The 20448-nt window shown below is 46.8% G+C and overlaps 1 protein-coding gene across 1 annotated transcript in view; it reads right to left on the reverse strand.

The window, feature by feature from the left end:
* Positions 1 to 20448, reverse strand: part of ANKRD44 (ankyrin repeat domain 44) — a 132362-nt gene that overhangs the window by 47784 nt on the left and 64130 nt on the right. The window contains exons 12-17 of the mRNA XM_023763119.1: positions 20103 to 20185; positions 18925 to 18988; positions 16669 to 16737; positions 15063 to 15203; positions 13638 to 13721; positions 9957 to 10068 (exon numbers count right to left, since the gene is read on the reverse strand). Coding sequence (XP_023618887.1) covers positions 9957 to 10068; positions 13638 to 13721; positions 15063 to 15203; positions 16669 to 16737; positions 18925 to 18988; positions 20103 to 20185 — 553 coding nt within the window. The remainder of the gene's footprint in view (positions 1 to 9956; positions 10069 to 13637; positions 13722 to 15062; positions 15204 to 16668; positions 16738 to 18924; positions 18989 to 20102; positions 20186 to 20448) is intronic.

Here is a 20448-nt window from a genome sequence, read left to right on the forward strand (position 1 = left end):
TTCATTAATAAAATGGTATCTACTAAGGCTTTGATTATTAGAGTCTTTCTATAACTCTGGGGCCTAATCACCACTATAAGTTGGCAGAAAGGCAGAAAGGCAGCAGGTCTCCTAGGCTTCACATTCAAAATGTATTCCATCCCCTGCCCATTACCCACACATCCATCAACAGAAGTCCTCCTCTGAGAGCTACTTCAGTAGAGGTTCTTGCACTACAAAACCCTCGATTGCATTAAGAGACAGGCACATTGAAATGGTGACAGGTAGTCAACCCTATAAAATATTCAGGGTCATAGGTGTTACACTGGATCAATTCTACTTGCTGAGCATATCTTCTTTGTGTATTACCAGAAAAAAAAGACACAGTAATACTGGCCTCATGTTTCCATGGTGACTTCTGAGAGCAATTCTTAAGTTTAACAGTTACCTCTTTTAATCAGCTATCATTTTCATCGACATGATATTCCCAAATTACCCCGAGTTATATTAGCATCATGTTAATTTACTCTTTGCCTCAGAACAAGGAAAATCTATCTGCCTAGGGCCAGAGATGTTTTATTTAGGTCTAGGCTGAGAGCAATTTAGAAGCCGAGGGGCGTGGCAATATGATTTTTACAATGCAGAAAAAGAGAACAAAGGAGATAATAGGTTTGAATACAAAAATAATTAGGCAACAGAGGAGTATCCTGCTTCGGGAAGGCATTCTGCTTACCTGCTCTTCGTCCCCACAGAATGCATGCAAACCAACATAGGTCTCGCCAAACACCATTTTTAATGTTAAATTAGAGTATAAATTCCTGCTCTAAGTATCAATAACATGTTAATGATTCTAGCCCACACAAAAATATATACAGCTTTAACATTTTTTTCTACTGGTTCGATTAAAGCGAATCTTGTGGCGTTCTGAAACACGAACTAAGCACCATCCACTATTTCTGGTTGATGAACATTAAAAGAATCAGCACAGATTCAAGAAGTGGGTAAAGAAAGCTGTTACTAGTTTAAGCAAAATTAAAGCAGATGGGCAAGACTGACACACATGTGTTCCGACATGGGCCTGCCTCACATTTCCTCTTTGATGAATGGCTGATCCCAGATGGCTATGGGATTCGGGAGCACGGGCTGAGAGACGCATCCACATCCCTTTACCCCAGTGTACTGTGTCAGTGACAGAGAAAGAGGGTGTCATGAAGACAGCTTCTCCGCTCTACCGAAAACGCGATGTTGGTCAATTTATCGAATCAAGTCCACACATCCACGTGCACACTCCCTCATTCCATCCATCTCAGGTCCGGTCTACTGTTCCCCGATGCTGGGTGATGAAAGCAGGGCTCCAAAGAGACAAACAGTACACGCATCACGCTGACGAGTGCCAGGAAATCTCATTAACCACAGAGCCCAGAATGAGACGTCTGTCCCCTTAGCTCTCTCAGCACGTCACCTGCACCTCTCTTCTGGGGCACCCTATTTTATCTTGGATGATGAAGGGTAAGAATAAGAGAAATCCAGAACCCTAACAGGGCAACTGTGGTCCTTTATTATAGTTATTTGTTTACACGCTGATTCCCATCACTGGACAGCAAGCTCCCTGATACGGGAACTTCTCCATCTTTTCAGACCTGGCATAGAGCACCGTGCCCAGGACATAAGGGATACTGGTTAAGATACATTAAATACAGTCATAACAATAGCTTCTACTTGTACCTATCCTAGGCCAGCACCATGCTGCACACTTTCCTTACATCACCCCATTTACCCCTCAGAACAAGCCGATCCCTACTTGACAGATTAGGGAAGATATGGAGGCTTACAGAAGTGAAGGGAAACGCTGTGAAAACCTTGCAGGTAGGTGATGGCAGTGCTGGCGTCTCAATCCAGCCGGACGATCCCGGTTCTTCAACTCCCAACCACACCACATGGTATGGACACCGAGGATGGCCAGTGGCACAGTGGGAGGAGGTGAGCGCAGACTCCACACACTGGGCACAGCCTGGCAGCCTCTGCACTGCCACTGGGGGGCAGCGATGAGGGCAGCGTCTCCACTAGACACTTGTGACCTAACAGATTTGTGGTTGTTAATAACCAGAGATACCACCACAGCAAGCGAGAACAGGGGAGGAAAATAGTGAGTGTCCTCTGTAGCCGAGAGAACTGCATACAGTGCATGGGAAACACGACAGACCCCTTCAGAAGGAATTGAAGCCAAAGCTTTGGCAGAATAGGAGGGGACAGGGCCAGAGAAATAATTTGGGGATAGTTATTATACTCCTATTATTATCCTACAGAGAACTAGAAAATATGAATGACATTTTGAGCCAATAGATGATATAGATATAGATATATAGATATATGATATAGATATGGATAGATAGCCAATATAGATAGATAGATAGATAGATAGATAGATAGATAGATAAATAGATAGATATGGCCACACGTTGCCCTATAATTTACTCTGTGTCCAGCAAGTAGCCACCCTAGAGGTAGCTGATGTAAGAGAAGTCACACAGAAGTTGTCCCAGTGGACGACCAGCTTGGTGTCCATGGGGTCCAGGAGAAACAGTCTGTCTTGGGGAGAGAACGCCTGGGCAGGTCGCCAAGGGTGTTCTGACTGCAAAGCACAAGGCCGTCGTAGGAGAGGAAGCCTTAGGTCACTACAGCGTGAGCTCATTGACGTTTACTCAATTCCTTGGATTTTAATTCTTCACTCAGGAAGCAAACTTCTGATTCAGTTTATAAAATTGAGTCTTCTATTTGGAAGGGAACGTAGCTGTGGCAAATGACACGAATCCCTGGCCCTCCTAGTAGTTGGACTTTTCACTGTAACTTCACAAAGGATGTTCCTGCTCGTACAACTCATCTGCCTGATAAGGACTAATACAGTGTATGAGCCTGCAAGAGCTCACACGCTGACCCTGATCGCCAGCCTCACCAACTGTCAGGACCAGTGGAGCCTTTAAAACCAGTCAGTCCACAGGAAATATTAAGTATCATCTTTGTTGTAATATTCCTCTCACTTTTAAAAATATATTTTGAGAGAATGACACCAAAAACATAGGCTTGTCTGAAATGATCGCTTTGGGTTATTTCTACTACAGTTAGTCTCTTATCAGCATGAGGAATTTGAAACCCAAAGAAGGTTGCTACAAACTGAAAAATCTTTATGTAATTAAAAAAATAAGTGTATGTGTGTGTGAAATAAACATGTGTTTGGTAAACTATCAATTCTTCCTAGGGGAAAAATGCTATGAAGTTGTCACTCTACATTAAATTGCTTCCCAGTGACCAAGTATATTTTATTGTCTAATATTAACAAAATTTCCTTTCCAAGTGCTGAATGGCCCACAGCATTTAAAGGCAGTGATGTTACCACTCAGGTTATAGGGACTGCTCATACAGGAAAAATCGATCTCAGTTATTGAGGCGAGATTTGGTTTTTCCAAACACCCCCGTCAGCGGTTACAGATGGCCGAGCCTCTTCCCCCTCCTTGGGAATCTTAGAAAGGCTCTTTGTTCTTTGAATCAGACAGAACCCCATGACCCGAAGGCACAGGTGTGTATGTGAGATCTTGTCCGACTACAAAAGGTCAGGCCTCTACACATTCCGTTACCGAATGTGGATCAAGAAGAGAAGTGGCCATGATGGGGACCCGGTCCTGACCTCACCAGCAATGTGTCCGTGGCAGCTGCCAAAGATAAAGTATCTTTGGAGGAACAATCCTGCGGGGAAGTCACTCCTCCACCCAACACCCCCCCCCTTTCCTGCTGGAAGTGGTCCTCCCTGGCAGCTGTTATCATCAGGAGAGTGAGGCCAAGCTGGCAGCAGCTGCTACAAAGATACTGAGCAGAGATTCCAGAGGGAAGGCTGGGTTCCAGAGTGCTTTGATAAAGCATGTGCCGAAGCCCAGGCTCTGTGCCCCAGAGTGCAAGCCGGGGGTGTACTCGACAGCGGTACTGGGGTCCTTTTCCCCCTCGCTGGGTGGGTGATGCTATGAGGTGGGTCCACTCTCCTGACGGAAAAAGACAGGCAGACTGCTAGTCAAGACGAGGCTCGCCAAAGAGATGGATGACACAGACCTAACTGTCACTAGCATTGTCCAAGGCCTCCTGCTTCCCTTAACTGAAGCCTAAACACTGCTTGTCTTGCCCGGCTGGTGTGGCTCAGGGGTTGCGCATCGACCTATGAACCAGGAGGTCACGGCTCGATTCCTGGTCAGGGCACATGCCCGGATCTCGGGCTCCATTCCCCAACGGGGAGGGAGGGGCGTGCAGGTGGCAGCCGATCAATGATTCCCTCTCATCATTGATGCTTCTCTCTCTCTCCCTCTCCCTTCCTCTCTGAAATCAATTTAAAAAATATTTTAATAAAGTACTGCTCATCTCAGTGGTGCCTCAGTTGGCTGTCACAGTCTTGGCTGATGTGGAATTCAGATGTTCTGGGATTGATTTGTCCCTCAAAGTCTGGAGTTTGCCGGTCCTCCCGAGCACCGTGGTTCAAAGCTTGGACTGTAGAGTGAGTCAGACAAACACGGGTTTGAGTCCTGGTTCTGCATCACACCAGCTGCATGGCCCAGGACAAGTTATTCCATCTCTTGGTATTTAGATACTCACACGTGACGTCTGGGTAAAAACAGGCGTTACGTCCTAGTGTTGCTGGGAGAAGTAAATGAGATGATGCCGGCACGGGGCCTAGCCCAACCTGCTTGCCATAAATGTTCATTGTTATGACTTTATTAAAAATAGTCATGGTCGTTAAACTTCTCCCCCGTGAGAAAAGGCCTGGAAAGAGAATTAGGGTTTTGTTTTGTTTAAGGGATTGATTCTTTTAAGAGATGAGGTCTGCCCTGCTCAGCCTGCCTAATGAGGCTGTAGGAAGGGAAGAGGGAAGGAAAGGGAAGAGGGAAGGAAAGGGAAGGGAAGGGAAGGGAAGGGAAGGGAAGGGAAGGGAAGGGAAGGGAAGGGAAGGGAAGGGAAGGGAGGCAGAGTCACTTTTTTAGGCTTTTAAACTACGTTTGTTTAAGAAACGTTCCTCCTTTATCGCCGAGTCCCTAGAAGCTCCGTATCAGGAGGAATAACGCCTCTTCTCTGAAGGCCTTAGTGCCCACTATCAGTGTTCAGTGGCCCAAAATATAGTGGCCTTCAGACTATCTTCAGAGAATCTCAGAAACTCCTAGAATACACAGGCAGGGGCGTCTGTCACCCCCACACACTCTCACAGTTAAAGTTCAAGTTGGCTCGGAACAGGGGAGAAGGCCGGGGGGAAGCAGCCAAATTCCCAGGGACTTGGCATGACAACGTCTTGGGCTGAATTGGTTCAGAAGCTTCGAGTTTTCAAACAATCCCTCTAAGTTTCTGTAGGCAATTTATGTCATTATATTGGCACATACATTTTTCCATTTCAGTACAACAAAACCACAAAAATCTTGCTGTCACAGACAACTCTTTAGTATTGTTAAAGAAATTCAGTATGCCCATATAAACATACAGACTCCAAGTAGAGGCATGATTCTCCGATGGTTCTTTTCCGAGTCAGTAAGAGTGAAGACCTGAGGGGAGGGGTGGGGGAGGGGAGGGGTTGGGAGGAGGGGGGAAAGAGGAAAAATGGGACTTATCTGTAATACTATCAATAATAAAAAATATATTTTTTAAAAAGAGAATGCATTCCAGACCAAGGAGAAGGGAGGCATCGAGCTCTTCTTTAACCCCCTTCTTCCCCTGAAACATAAGTTTTATTCAGACAAGCTGCTGTGGTAGCCAGGCTCCTCCTTGCTGCTTCGATATTTTGAGCTCAGTCGCATGTAACTGATCACAGCCCTTGGCATGCGTCTGCGGGCAGATTTTTGCTTGCACCTCTTTGGCCAAGTCCAGCCGAGAATGCCGGCCTGAGTAGGCCGACTTGGCAGAACTCTGAACCTGGGCTCCTCTGTCGAGGCCAAAGGGTTCGTACTACTTTCTAGAAGGTTTGTGCTTATGGAACAAATTCAATATATGTTTATATTAGGAAAATAGAGTGAAAAGAACAAAAAATCATTTCTGCTCCTTTTCGATGATAGCAAAATAGACTGAACACAAAGTAGGGTTTACAAATGCTCAGCCTCGGATCACAGACGGGACGAACACACCGAGTGAAATGTCAGAGTCAAATAAAATGTGCATCAAAGTTAATGACCCGGATTTAATGATGCGCATGATCGCCGGAATTGCTCCGCTAAGTGGGAAGAGCGGCAGAAGACACACTGTACCAACCTCGCAAATCAGCTGCTCTGATGGCCAGCGCCCTGTTCAGTCCTATCCACCGCCCGCAGCATAGAGGCCTGGCCTGGCTGGACATGCCCAGAGGCCGCGACATTCATTCCTCCTCTGTGTCCCTTCCGGAGGCCAGAACCACAGGCGAGGGAACATGACATACAGAAGGTCTCCCGGCATAATTCCTGCTCAGAGGCTCAGCTGAGCTCCTTAGAGCACCACAAACATGCCTTTCACTGGCATTATTCTGGCCCCCAGCACAGAGTCAGAACCAAATTGTTAGACGTATGAGCCCTGGGAGGATTGGGGTGTTTGTGTGCTGAGAAGAGGGAGAAGACTGGCCTGGCAGTGATGAGTCTCAGAAATGTACCTTCTAGTGCACACGGGCGCATTGGTTTGCTTCCCTAATGTCTGGGACCCAAAGAAATGGGAGTTTTAAGGAATATGAGGGTATTGTGGTCTGAGAGAGAGAGAGAGAGAGAGAGAGAGAGAGAGAGAGAGAGAGAGAGAAAGAGAGAGAGACTAGAAAAGGTGCCCCTCAAAAAACCCACTTCTTGCTTCAAGAACAGCCTTCTTCTTCTCACTAGGGAAAAGAATCTATAGAAGGTAATGAATGCTAACTCAACTTACTGTTAATCATTTCACAATATATGTAAGTCAAGTCGTTAGGCTATCTCTTAAATGGATACAGGGCTATATATCAAGTATTCCTCAAGAAAACGGAAAAACAATTAAATGGCATAATGTATGCAAAATTCCTGGCATGTGATGAACACACAACAAATGCCATTGGTGCTGGTCCCACTCTCCCCCAAATCCCCACCATTGATGGGCCAGTGGTGGGAGCAGAAACCCACGGTGGTCGGTGATCGGGCTCTCCGAGGCCACTCCCAGTGGAGAGCCCAGGGTTGTTTTGTTTTGAACAGGAGGGTGCAGGGTGCAAGGATGCTTACAGCCTGCTCAGGATCCTTGCTTATTGGAACTGCCCAAGAGGAATTTTAGGGTGCATTTCTCAGTGGAAATACACAGAACTTTCTGTATAACCATAATAATTCAGGACAACGGGAGAATTTCTCTCCCATCCCTGTTATAAATGACCCATTGGGCTTCTTTTCCGAAAGCAAACAACGGTGACATTTCTACCAATTTATGTTGCTAATCGGGTCCTTTTCAGCTGACAGTGCAAATTGAGATCAATTACTACCCCACCTCTCACCCCCACCCTCGTCCCCCTGACACCTGATGTTTGAATGTCTTGTAATGGCCAAGAATCGTCATCTCTTTGTGAATCACACAGAGCAAGTGCCATCGAATCAGAGGGGTACTTTCATTCACAAACAGAACTTGTGAAGCCTCTGGTAGACAGAAACCCTGGTCACTGGCTAACAGACATAAGGGCCCTGAGCTGGTTTCCTGACAGATAAAAATAACGTGCAATATATTATTTACAGAGAGAGAAAGTGTTACAGGAGCATTCTTTAAAACAGCACTAGTTGCCCTGGCTGGCGTGGCTCAGTTGGTTGGGCATCCTCCCGCTCACCAAAAGGTCACTGGTTCAATTCCCAGTCAGGACACCTGCCCTGGCTGCAGGCTCGATCCTGGGGGCGGGGGGGGCGGGCAGGGAGTAGGGGAGGTGGTGGTGGTGCAGAAATACCGCTCTCACATCTGTATTTCCCTTTCTCTCTCCCGCCTTCTCTCTCTAAACATCAATAAACTATTCTTTAAAGACACACACACACACACACACACACACACACACACACCAGCACAAGTTATGAAGCCTGAAACAACAAACTTTGTAATAAAAGTTTCGACGTCCAATTACGGCATGGTTTTCATCAAGAAAACCAATGGAAAGCAGCCACTGTCTGACTTAATCTCACAGGACACCTTTACTAGAACCACTCAGCTAGGCCACGCCTGAGCTCCTGATGGACAGAAACAGGCTCCGCTCATACATGATGACTGTTGTGTGAAGCCACTAACTTTGGGGGTGATTTGTTATGCAGCCACCGTAACTGGAAGAACTAGAATGGAATCAAAACTAGAGGGGAAATGCCACCCCCAAGGTCAAACGGGGACATCTTTAGCATCCACAAGAACCACGGGAAAGAAGGCTCGGAAGTATTCCAGGATTAGGAAGGCAGGCACCATTCACCAGCAAATGCCACACCAAAAAGACCACTAGAATAATCACCCTCTTCTTTCCAAACTGGGGGACCTTTGTGAACCTGCATAACGGTGTGTAATAGTAAGAACGACCCTATTGGAACCGCTTGAAACCGGCAGCAAAGCCAAAGGGAAAGGAACAAGCGGGGGCATCATTGAGTCACTTCCCCGCAGGCGCGGGCACGGCTGCTCTCTCGCTTTCTGCCTCCTGCCTCTCTCAATCGCTGTGCAATTGTGCAAGGTTCCCCCGGACACCGGACACCTCTCAATGGCTCTGACAGTGGGACTTCTGCTTTTAAAGAAACACGGACAAGAGCTGCGAGTCCAGTCCCCAAAGGTGACACCTCTCATTAGACCAGAGATGGGGAGGTTGGATGGCCCATGTATCCTGGTGAAGCTGAAAGAGGGGGATGCTCTGGAGATGGCCAGTGGTGGCCAGCAGAGAGAATCCAGCCACAAATCCACATCTCTTCTTCCTAGTCCACCCAGGGTTTTCTAAGCAGCCAATTTCACATACGAAGTCTAGAGTTCTACCTCCTCTTGGGATGCTGGAAGTCTGGCAACCCCAGGTATGCATTCCCACCTGGTCTCCGTGAGCTGGGGCTGACTCGCTGTTTCTACCTTTAGACCAGCGGTTCTCAACCTGTGGGTCGCGATCCCTTTGGTGGTCAAAGGACCCTTTCACAGGGGTCGCCTAAGACCATCCTGCATATCAGATATTTACATGACGATTCATCACAGTAGCAACATGACAGTTATGAAGTAGCAACGAAAATAATTTTATGGTTGGGTCACAACATGAGGAACTGTATTTAAAGGGCCAGAAGGTTGAGAACCACTGCTTTAGACAGAGCATGTGCTCTCTAGCTGCCACAATCCCCACCACTCCCTATTGCACACCTGGGCTTACTTCACTCCTTTACTTTACATGTCTGGTTCCTGTGAGCATGTGAGTTTGTGTCTCTTTTGACCTATACCAGCAGAGGCATTTCAGGCTCCACACCCCAAAGTGTTCTTTGATCATGACAGGTTTGAAATTTCTGGTGGTTTGGGAATTCCAGTACATTCTGATTTTTTTGTACCCTTGCCAATTTCTTTCCCTAGACTACACATTGGACTGTAACAAGCGCACATGCCTCATGATTATGTAAATTATCTTACAACAATTCTCCTGAATATGGGGGTGCTACGTGCGCCTCCAGAAACATATACTGAGCTTATCTTATACGTCCAAATGATCATTAAAATACAAACTGTGTCCATACACAGGTCTTACATTCTCGGCCCAAGTTAATGTAGAAAAGAGTTCATTGTCAGCCATTTCTAAGATTAGGATGGACAGAAAAGGAACAAAGAGATCTCACACGATCCAGTTAAACAACTGAATCACTTACCACAGAACATCTTCAAGGTGGTTTCTAGGAGGACCTAACTAGGCAGTCAGGCCCTTTGCTGAGGCATTAAGACCAGCACTGTCTGGTCTGGATGCATGTGTGTGTGTGTGTGTGTCAGAGAAAACAAGACAAGGCAAAGCGACTCACCAATTCCAGACACTGCCTGTGGCCGTAGGCAGCCGCGTAGTGGATGCTATTGTAGCCTTCCTTGTCCCGGAGAGATGGGTTGGCGTCATTTTGAAGCAGAAACTCGAGGCATCTGTAAGTGTAGGGATGAGGTCATTTCAGAAAACATCTCTGGATCAAAAGAGATACTGAATGCAAATTTCCTCCTATTATGAATGCTCCACAGAGCACTTTGTGAGTTTAAGTATTTCTTTAAAAATCCTACAGCAATGAGGATTTGTGTCCTGGAAGAGCGTGCGTGCGTGCGTGCGTGCGTGTGTGTGTGTGTGTGTGTGTGTGTGTTTTCTGTGTGTGTGTTTCAGCTTAACACTGCCACTCTAGAATTCAGGAAAGCCTTTAGCACAAGACAGTCATTCAGTTCTTTTTCCTTCTCATCCTAAGGTGGAGACCCTCCCTGTCAGCACCACTGACTAGTCAGGGTGAGAGCTCCATGTTCAAAAGACAAAGTGTCCGGACCCTTGCAACAGGGCCAGCCTCGGAGAGGGGGTTCTTTCCACCTTGCTATTGGAGACTCCAAGATCAAAAGGTTGGAAAAGGAAAGTTAAGAAGTGTAAGAGGACAACAACAACAAAAAAGAACTGAAGAAGAGCCTCAGCGATGAAAGGATTGAAGGAATGGGTAAACATTTAAAAAACGTAAGTCAGTCGCCACAAATGAAGAAAAAGACTCCAATTGCACCACTAGGAAGAGAGACTAAAGCAAATAATAACTAATACATTTTAAAAGCCTTTGATGACAAAGCTGTCATTTTTCTGAAAAAGCCACAACCCTTGGAATAGCTTAGAGCAGTGGTTCTCAACCTGTGGGTCGCGACCCCTTTGGTGGTCGAACGACCCTTTCACAGGGGTCGCCTAAGACCATCCTGCATATCAGATATTTACATGACGATTCACAACAGTAGCAACATGACAGTTATGAAGTAGCCACGAAAATAATTTTATGGTTGGGTCACAACATGAGGAACTGTATTTAAAGGGCCAGAAGGTTGAGAACCACTGGCTTAGAGGAAGGCGTGCGGCTCCCCTTTCCAGACGAGCCCCAAATTCCAGGACACAGGCCTCAAGGACCAAACCAGTTCTGTTCAGGGTTTATCGCAAATGGAACAATCCTGCTGGGGAAGATGGAGTAAGTCGGCCACACCTCTTGCTCTGTGATTTCAATTTAATCTTCTTCTTATTTTAATCCTCACCTGAGGACTGAGGATATTTTTTCCATTGATTTCTAGAGAGAGTGGAAGGGAGTAGGGTGGGAGGGAGAGAGAGAGAAAAATTGATGTGACAGTGACACACTGACTGGTTGCCTCTCACACCCAACCCGACTGGGGTGGGGATTGGGCCTGCAACTCAGGTACGTGCCCTTGACGGGAATCGAACCTGTGACCCTCTGGTGTGCAGGCTGACACTCAAACCACTGAGCGACGCCGGCCAGGGCTCAATTTTATTTTTGTGGCAGTGGGACCAACAACTCCTTCACAAAACCAAGCTGATTCAATTTCCTATCAAATTAAAATTGTAAGATTCCGAAGCCTATACTTTAAATAAGAACTCCCAAAGGAAAATTTCTATAGTGCACAGAAGAGCTTTCAAGTGACATTTACCTATCTTTTTGGCAAATGCCACAAAGAGAAAAATAGATCACATACAGAGACTGTTTAAAATGATATTTCAATTTTTAGAAAAAATTGATGAAAGACATACATTTTTAAACCAAATACCTCCATGTCACATGATTTATCCATAGAAATACTCCATAATAATAAGTCAAGCTATTCTTGGGGCCCTGACGTCATACTGCCTCTGGTGACATGTACCCTATAAGGAAGTCCTCCCTTATTTGGGTAATAAAATGCCCATGGGCAGGACTGCAGGTGTGACTCACTGTAAACCGAACTTGGCTCTTTGTATAAAACATTCAATAGGAATGGCATTCTATGGATGCACAACCCCCAGCTTCTGAAAATCTGTTGACCAATTGAATATAAAATTTGGAAAACACTTGGAATTGCTCCCAAAGAGTTATTCAATCCAGAATATACCTGACCTATACTACCAACAGTGCTACTGAAATAACAACAGTTGGACAGAATTTGAAAATTCTCCGTGTTGTTTTTTATGGGACAGAGATTAACTAGTTTTAACTGGAAATGCTTATCTTTTCTCCTCCCAGGGCAGTTCTGGCACCTAAGCTGCAACAGCAAGAGATGCACATTAGGCCAGGGGTGTATCTGAACGGGGGTTGGGGGGGGTGGAGAGTAGCCTCTTTGCATAAAAGGGCTCTCGGGCAGCAGTTGGGCAGCGGGTGGCCACCTGCCCCACCCCTCCCGCCCCTCCCTCTCCATCGGCTGTAAGCAGACTGCTCTGGCCTGGGCAAGCCTGCATTTCCTAGAGGAGCATTTGCTGAGATGGCTTAAAATTCCAGTCTTTAATATGATCATTTTTAAAATATATTTTTATTGATTTCAGAGAGGAAAGGAGAGAGAAATAGAAACACCAATGATAAGAGAGAATCATAGATTGGCTGCCTCCTGCATGTCCCCCACTGGGGATCGGGCCCGCAACCCGGCAGGTGCCCTGACCAGGAATCGAACCGTGACCTCCTGGTTCATAGGTTAATGCTCAACCACTGAGCCACGCCGGCCGGGCTTTAATATGATTATTTAAATTGCGGAGAATTAGAGTAAAACCTGGCCAGTCTGCTTTACACTCAGCAGTGTTTCCTGTTGCCACCCAGTAACAAAGTTATGTCCCTGAACCTGCACCTGAGCCACCCTCTAACTACATCCCTCGACTTCCTGTAGACAACTTCTCACTTGTAACTCTAGGCCCGGGTCCTGACAGTGGGGGGGCGGGGGAGCCCACCAGGCGGGGGGAAGGCCCTAGAGTGGAGAAGAGAGCAAGCAAGTCAAGGGCTGTGTGTGTGTGCAGACTTGGGGCACTACATCCAGTGGGTCCCGAGACCAGAGAATGGGCACCGTTCATTCGTTTGCTCACCTACTCAACAACTACTTACTGATCACCAGCTGTGTGCTGGTCACCGCGCTGAGCGGTACAAGCTTGTCACTGTGACCTGTCGTGCAGGAAGGACTCCCAGGGACAAAGCATTAGGGCTCCCCAGGAATCAACACCCCTGGGGAGACAGGCACCCCACCCCATCACAGGAATAGCCGGGCAGAGGCAGGGGGGAGGAGGGGCATGAGCAGCGGCTGAGGGCAGGGGGCTGTGTGTGTGCTGATGTAAGTGTTGGGGATGAAGAGGAGAGTACAATGGGTGTATTTCCCACCGAAATCTCAACGCATTTATTTATAGAATCCGCTAAGCAGTTATCCGCAGGCCCTACAGGAGAGCCTACGGCCCTGGGAGGAATGTCAGGGTATTGCCCGAGGCACCCGATACCTGGCAGAGTCAGAAATGATATTTCAGACACATCTGGTTCCAAAAGCCGCTGACCAATCACAGCCATGGCCGTGCCCAAGCTCACAATTTTAGATAGAGTGCCCCTGGGTGAAAGCAGCCCAGCTGAAGGATGTCTTAAAAGAACAGTTTCTTCTTCATTAACGACAAGCCCACATCACCTCCTCAAGATCCCAAGTGAAAACCCCCAATAGCCAGGCTGGCCCCATGGCAACTCAGGGAAGTAACTTACAGCGCAGCCTCTTTCTCCTTCATCTCGCGGGCACTTTCGAGTTCCTCTGAGTTTTCGTGGGCATTTCCTAAGGTGGTCTTACTTCTCGGCGTGAGGAAAAGAAAGAAAACTACAATTAATGCTTTAATGGCCAAGTTGCTAATGATCTTGGTGCTATGTAAAGCTCAACGATTTTTCTCCCAACCCAAAGAAATAAGTACCACAGAGTTTTCATTGAGGATCTACAGGGTGTCCCCCCAAAAAAGGTATACACACTTTAACAGCTGAGAATTCACTTGATTTTCACTCCTTTTCGGGTTTAACTGGTTTGAAATAATGAGTGAAGCCAGACTATGCTATGAACAAAGAAAATTTATCCTCAAGTGCCAGTAGACTTATTTTTCAATGGAGAAACATAAAAGATAAAGTTTACAGTACAAAACCAGCATCTGTGGATGAACTGAGGGCGCACAAATACGGAACAAAATGATCCTTGATGCCTGCGATCCCAGGACCTCGAGTTATCAGCAGTGCCTGGGCCAGAACGGTCATCAGTTTGAACACGGGCGTTGACAAAAAAAAAATTATTCATTTCCCTAGATTCTTTTAAATTGTGAAAAATGAACTGTATGTTAATACACACTGATTTTATAGTCACCCAGAGTGCAAATGCATTCTGGGGGGACGCCCTGTGTGTGATGCATGGTTCTCTCCAACGCTCCCCAGCACTGACCCAGAGTCAGTCCGACAGCCCGAGGCAGCAGACAAGGCCCTGAAAGCTGTTCCTCCGGAGGAGGCCCGGGTCCTTAAGTCTGTGAGAACGAGCTCAGACCTCACGGGCACCTCTCCCGTCTTTGCCCCCAAACCGGGTCACTTGATCCTGCTTCCCATTCCCAGCCACCCAGACTCCAAACACGGCCAGGGCAAGACTTCCTGCCCCCCAGCTCCTGGAAAGGCGTCCACACCGCGTGGGACAGCAGTGCCTGCTTCACACATGACACTGCATCTGAGGCTACTGGGCTGACGCATGGATGGCTATTTTCCACACAGGACACACATGTAAGTTTTACAGCAGATGAAGCATTTAAGGGGTGGTAATGAAAACTGCAGCAGATGACAAAATAAATGACAACAGATTTTTGAATGGACTGACAACCTGGGCTTGACAGCTCCCCTTGGCATTCCACCCAAAACACAGAGACGTGATTGTGCAGTGACATGAAATCATCACACATCAAGAGAGCAGAATGGGGAGCGGCGGGGGGGGGGGGGGGGGAAGGAAGGGGCCTGGAAGGTTGGGGGGGTGGGTACGAAGCGTCTCTAACTCCTTCGATCTGGGTGAGAGAGATGCTGCATCCCAGCATCCTTGAGGCAGAATGAAGGAAATTAGCCAGCCTCCCCTCCCCTCCCCGGCCCCAGGGGACACAGGGACAAGGCTGCCTTTACTTTCTGTCCATGTCGGAGGCCGCGGCGTAGTGCAGAGCTGTCCGGCCCCAGTCATCGGTCTCGTTCACGTTGGCCCCCGTGGTCACTAACACCTCGATGCAGTGGAAGTGGCAGTTGGCAGCTGCATAGTGCAAAGGGGTCCTGGAAGACAGGCGGCAAGGTGTGACCTCCCCCAGGCGGCACACAGGCCCATGAAGGCAGGGTTCCTACCGGTGTGGAGAGCCCGGAGGCCAGGGGCGGTGCCTTCTGTGACGGTAAATTGCAAGTGAGGCTACAGAAACAGTGGCTTCAGACAAGGCCGTCCACCCGCAGACCTGCCTTTCCACTCCTCGCGCCTCTCCTGGTGCAGGTCGATGTCACTGCCCAGATGAAACACTGCAGTGCCATCCCTCTCAGCCTCCTTATCTCGAATCAATCCTCCACTGACTGTCTAGTTGTTCCGGATGAAGAACTCAGCTTTCTAAGGTCCGATACCCACATCTGACAATCCCGTCCTAAAACTTCTGGTCCGCCCCCCTGACAAAGCCCCGTGTGAAGCTGAAGACCTCCCCAAGTTGGTCCCGATCTACCTTCATGGAGTGTCTCTCTCTTCCCTAGATGAGCCCATTATTGAATCCAAACGAAATGACCTGAGGTTGTCCCTGTCGTGTTCATATTCCCCTCCACTGTGCCACATTGCTCTGTTCCCTGGAATGCAGCAGGGAGCAGCATTCCACCCATGAAAACCCCAACTCCACCAGAAGTTCTCTCTCTTCTGTCTGAGATCGCCGAGCGCCTGTCTGGGCCTCTCTCATCCTGTGCTGCCCTGATGTTAGCTGTTGGTGTCGTCTCACCTTCTCCACTGAACTATACGGCTAATAGGAAGAGCGATACACGTGGAATCCGGAGCCCTGGGTTCTGGTCTGGACAAGTGTGCAGGCCAGACCCAACCACATCCCCTCTCCAGGGCATTGTCCTTCTGGCTACAAGGACCTCAGGTCCACTCGAGCTCTGAAATCCATGCACGTGCACAACTCGTTTAGTTTCTCTGGGCTCAGCTTTCTCGTTAATTAAGAAGGATAGTGAGCATCTCCTTGTACCTCATGGAGTTACTATGAGAAGCCAAGCGAGTAACATTTAGAAAACACAGCCACTTGTAAAGCACACCGCAGAGCAGGAATGTAAGGTTTTATATCACTTATTTTTAGTCCTCAATTATTTTACAGTCCATCTGGTGTTGCTAGTATCAGGGGATACTAGCCAAACAAATTGCTAGAAATGGAGTAACTTTTTTTGTCAAGTGCCATTTATCAATTTTCCAGTCCAACTATTTTATATTTTGTAGGCAATTTATGGGCTCTTTGACCACTTGATTTACTCCTTTTCAGTCCAAAAAAAGGGAAATTATAAATATTTTACATGTTGGATTGCTTATGTTTTTGTTGCTTTTTTGGCGTTTCGCTACAAGAAGGACTTCCTTCCGAGGATGGACTCTTCCAACTAGCTCCCCGTTTACCATCCCATCATCACATGACAGCATCACATGACAGCATCACATGGCTTCCAGATGGACTGCTCCCTGCTGCTGTCATTTAGGCACCGGAAGCAGAGTTCCCTGTTTACATACCTCCCACACTTGTCCTTTTTGTGGAAATCTGCTCCACTGCTCTGCAAGAGTTTTATACATTCCACGTTACTGGAAAGACAGAGAACATCATTCAGGGGTGGCGGCGACCGGCGGGGCTCGCTGCAGGAAGACCTGTGTTCTGCAGAGTGCGGTGGCGGGAAACCACAGTTCCAGCTTTAGATTCTAGCAACAACCTGAACATACGGCAAGGACCTACGGTTCCTACAATTATTTTTTCAAAGCTAAACGATCAATACGAGAAAGAGCTTGATGAAACATTTTCAATTCCATGACGATGGCATTTAATGGTTATTATACGATTAAACCTGTCAGTGATGGTCTCGTCATGTACCCTAAAATTCTCTTTCAAAACCATCAGGAGTGTGGGAAACAGCCCTCTAAACCTAGGGTCATGTCACCTTTAAACAACGAGCCAGACTGGAGAGCATCACCTTTCATCAAGGCAGAATGAACTTGCCATGACCACCATTTCTGACCCAGACCTTCCCTAATAGAAAATGAAACGGCTGCGTTTCCCTGCCTCTGTGATCTCGGGAAGTGAATGTGCAGAACCACGGCCGAGAATGATGTCGTGGAGCGCAGTGATCTTCCAACGCTCCTTGTCATTTGCAGCAGCAATAAATCATGTTTAGTGGAGAGCGAAGGACCCACCGAAGTGAATTTTCCTATCGAAGGGCGTGTAGTTAAATATTAATTCTAATAGGAGTTACAGACATGGATTCAGAATGGTGTGCTGTCACTTTCTGTACAGGCCTGATTTTTTTTTTTTAATGTGGCATCAGAGGAGACAAACATCCATCATTGTTCTAAACTTAGAATACTAAGAAGTGGCCTGGGGTTTACTGTTTTATTATCATTTAACTAAGAAAAATGATCTCGTTCATAAGCCTGAGCAGGGCTCTCCCCACCCCACACCCACCCATCATGGCCACCTTTCTCAGAGAACAGGCTGTTTTAGCCATAAAACATGAGAACTTTTGAGACCATTCTGAGCTGGGGTAGCCTGCCTGCTGATATAAGCACCTGTCCTTCCTGCATGCAGACGGATCCCAGGTGTGTGGCTCACGGAGCCCACATGATCTGGGGAATGAGGTGGGGAAAAGGAGGGTCTTCACACAGACAATAGTGTGGTGAAGGCCTGGGGCAGGGGCGACGGGGGCCAATGGAGAAGAAAGGGGACATATGCAATACTATCCATAATAAAGATTTTTAAATAAAAATAATAATACAAAATTATGAATATAAAACTAGATTTCAGATTTCAGAAGGAAACCATGCAAATAAGGGGCCCTATAGCTTCAGTCAACCCACTTCTAATATACAGACAAGAGGAGAGGTGTTGTTGGTTCTCAAGGATTAGGAAATTGATTAAGAACCAACATCTTGCCCTAACCGGTTTGGCTCAGTGGATAGAGCGTCGGCCTGCGGACTGAAAGGTCCCAGGTTCGATTCCGGTCAAGGGCATGTACCTTGGTTGCGGGCATATCCCCAGTTTGGGGGTGTGCAGGAGGCAGCTGATCGATGTTTTTCTCTCATCGATGTTTCTAACTCTCTATCCCTCTCCCTTCCTCTCTGTAAAAAATCAATAAAATATATTTTTTTTAAAAAAAAAAGAACCAACATCTTACCCAAACAAAGCCATCTGAGAAAGGCCAGGTTTGGCTGATGTGTGGTCATACATCAAAATATATTGATGAGAGCCTTAATCTAACCACTGATATCAAAAAGAGTATATCTGATGAAAAATTATCTTTACAATAAAAAAAGGCAAGGGTTAAACTTCTTTCTTATCCTTTGGGTTTTCTTAAGCGTTGTTCACATTTAACCGCTACGAAGACTTAAAAATAAGGACAAAAATGTCTGTAAATGAACTCAACCTTGGATTCCCTCGATCAAATTATTTTCTTTCAGTGTAAGGAGTACCAAGGAGATACATATTCTATAGGGTGAACATTTATAATTAAAAAAAAAATGGAAAGGAAAGAAAATGAAGAGAAAGAGAGAATAAAACCAAAGAAAAACTATTTCTAGATGAGATGGGCTAAAATTTTTCTCTGGAAGGACAGTAACGCAAGTAAATCTGGAAATGCAACCCAGCGATACTTGGTGTTGGTAGAAATGGTTCTGACCCAGTTCACTAAGGAAACAACCTTTGAGTCACAGACCACTGACGTCCAGTGAGAGGCATTCGTCATTAAGAAATGGAAGTCACAACCGAAATTGCTCACTACTCACCCTCCTGCAGCAGCGGCATGAAGGCACGTTCTTCCGAATTTATCTGGGGTGTCTATTTCAAAGCCTGCAGACAGCACGTGCTCATTACTAAACAAGGACACTATGCTATACTTTTGTCCTAGTTAAACCACAAGAAACATTGCAGAGACAGAAAAATCAGTTAGTAGAAAAACCAGAATGCAAAGCAACTGTAGTCAGAAAGAGGTTGTCATGGAAACAAACGAATGGGAACAGCTCAAGCGTGGCAATTTTATAGGAAGAACCGGGAAGTCAAGAAGAATTTATTTTCACATTCAGCTCTCGGTGAGCCACAGCCCCGTATTTCAACCCCAGGATAGACATTGATGGAAACCCATTGGAGGCAAGGAGGGCGACAGCTGGGCGGACAGGACACACGGAGAAAACACGGAAGGTACAGGAGGGATCCCAACATGCCGGCATAGAGAGTTTCTTAACGTTATCATCAGCTGCCAGTCGGTCTGAGGTTTGGGAAACGTGCTCTCATGCAGGGATGCTTTTTAGACATGCCAAAGGCAGTGGGAGCAGGATCCACCACAGGTAAAGTACTTAAAGGAGTCAAATGCTTCTGGAATATCTGTGGAATAAACAATCTTTGCCTTGCAGATCTCCATCGCCTTTGAATACACGGAGGTTGGCAGAAGCAGTGATAAGAAAGATTAGCAAGGCTCCCAACCAGAAGGGATTTCTTGGTTCCCAACAGGCCCACATTAAAAATAAATAACTAAATAAAAACGAGACCTAATTGGAGGGGCTCAGCCATGGCGATTTTTCAGAGCCCACGGAGTGGAAAGGTCATATGACATCTTCTACTGTCAAAATGGGGGCGGGGCAGGGGGAGATTTGGCCGCTTTCCTTTGCTGAAAAGTGTGAAATGCTAAGCTACCATTTTAAGCTTGAAAGAAGTTTTCTCCATTCATGACAAACGTGCTGTGAGCTGTGGCCACTGCTGCCTGTCTCTGACTCTGGATCCCCCGAGCTCTAACTTAATAAACAGACAAAACTCTCATTCAGGGACAGCAATGGTGACATTCCAGCAGCGACAATGGCCAGGTGATGAATGAATGACATGAAGCACAGGCAGCTCTGAGCAGACACGGGAAGCCACGTGGCTCACTCAGGACACATCCAGCCTCCTCGCTGGCGATGGAGGTACTCACCCGACGACAACAGCTTCCGGCAGCAGTCGGAGTGAGCGTTTAGGGCAGCTAAGTGTAAGGGGAACATGCTATGGATCCCACACCTGAGGAGGAAAGAAACAGAGCAGCTCACGGGAACAGCTCTCAGGGTCCATGCAGACGGACGATGACCTTTCTAGGTGTTCTCTGCGGAAAGTCAAGCCCACACACCTGGCTCAGGGACTCCTGGCTGAAATAGTTGTGCAATTCTTCCATTTGAGAAGTATGATGCACTCATTTTCTACCTTAAAGTAATAAAGTCCTGAACCTAAATCAGAAGTAAAAGCCCCTAATAATGTAAAGAAAATGTTTCACATAAACATTATGT

The sequence above is a fragment of the Myotis lucifugus genome, unplaced genomic scaffold (genome assembly GCF_000147115.1).
Source record: "Myotis lucifugus unplaced genomic scaffold, Myoluc2.0 scaffold_3, whole genome shotgun sequence".
In the NCBI taxonomy this organism is placed as follows: Eukaryota; Metazoa; Chordata; class Mammalia; order Chiroptera; family Vespertilionidae; genus Myotis; species Myotis lucifugus.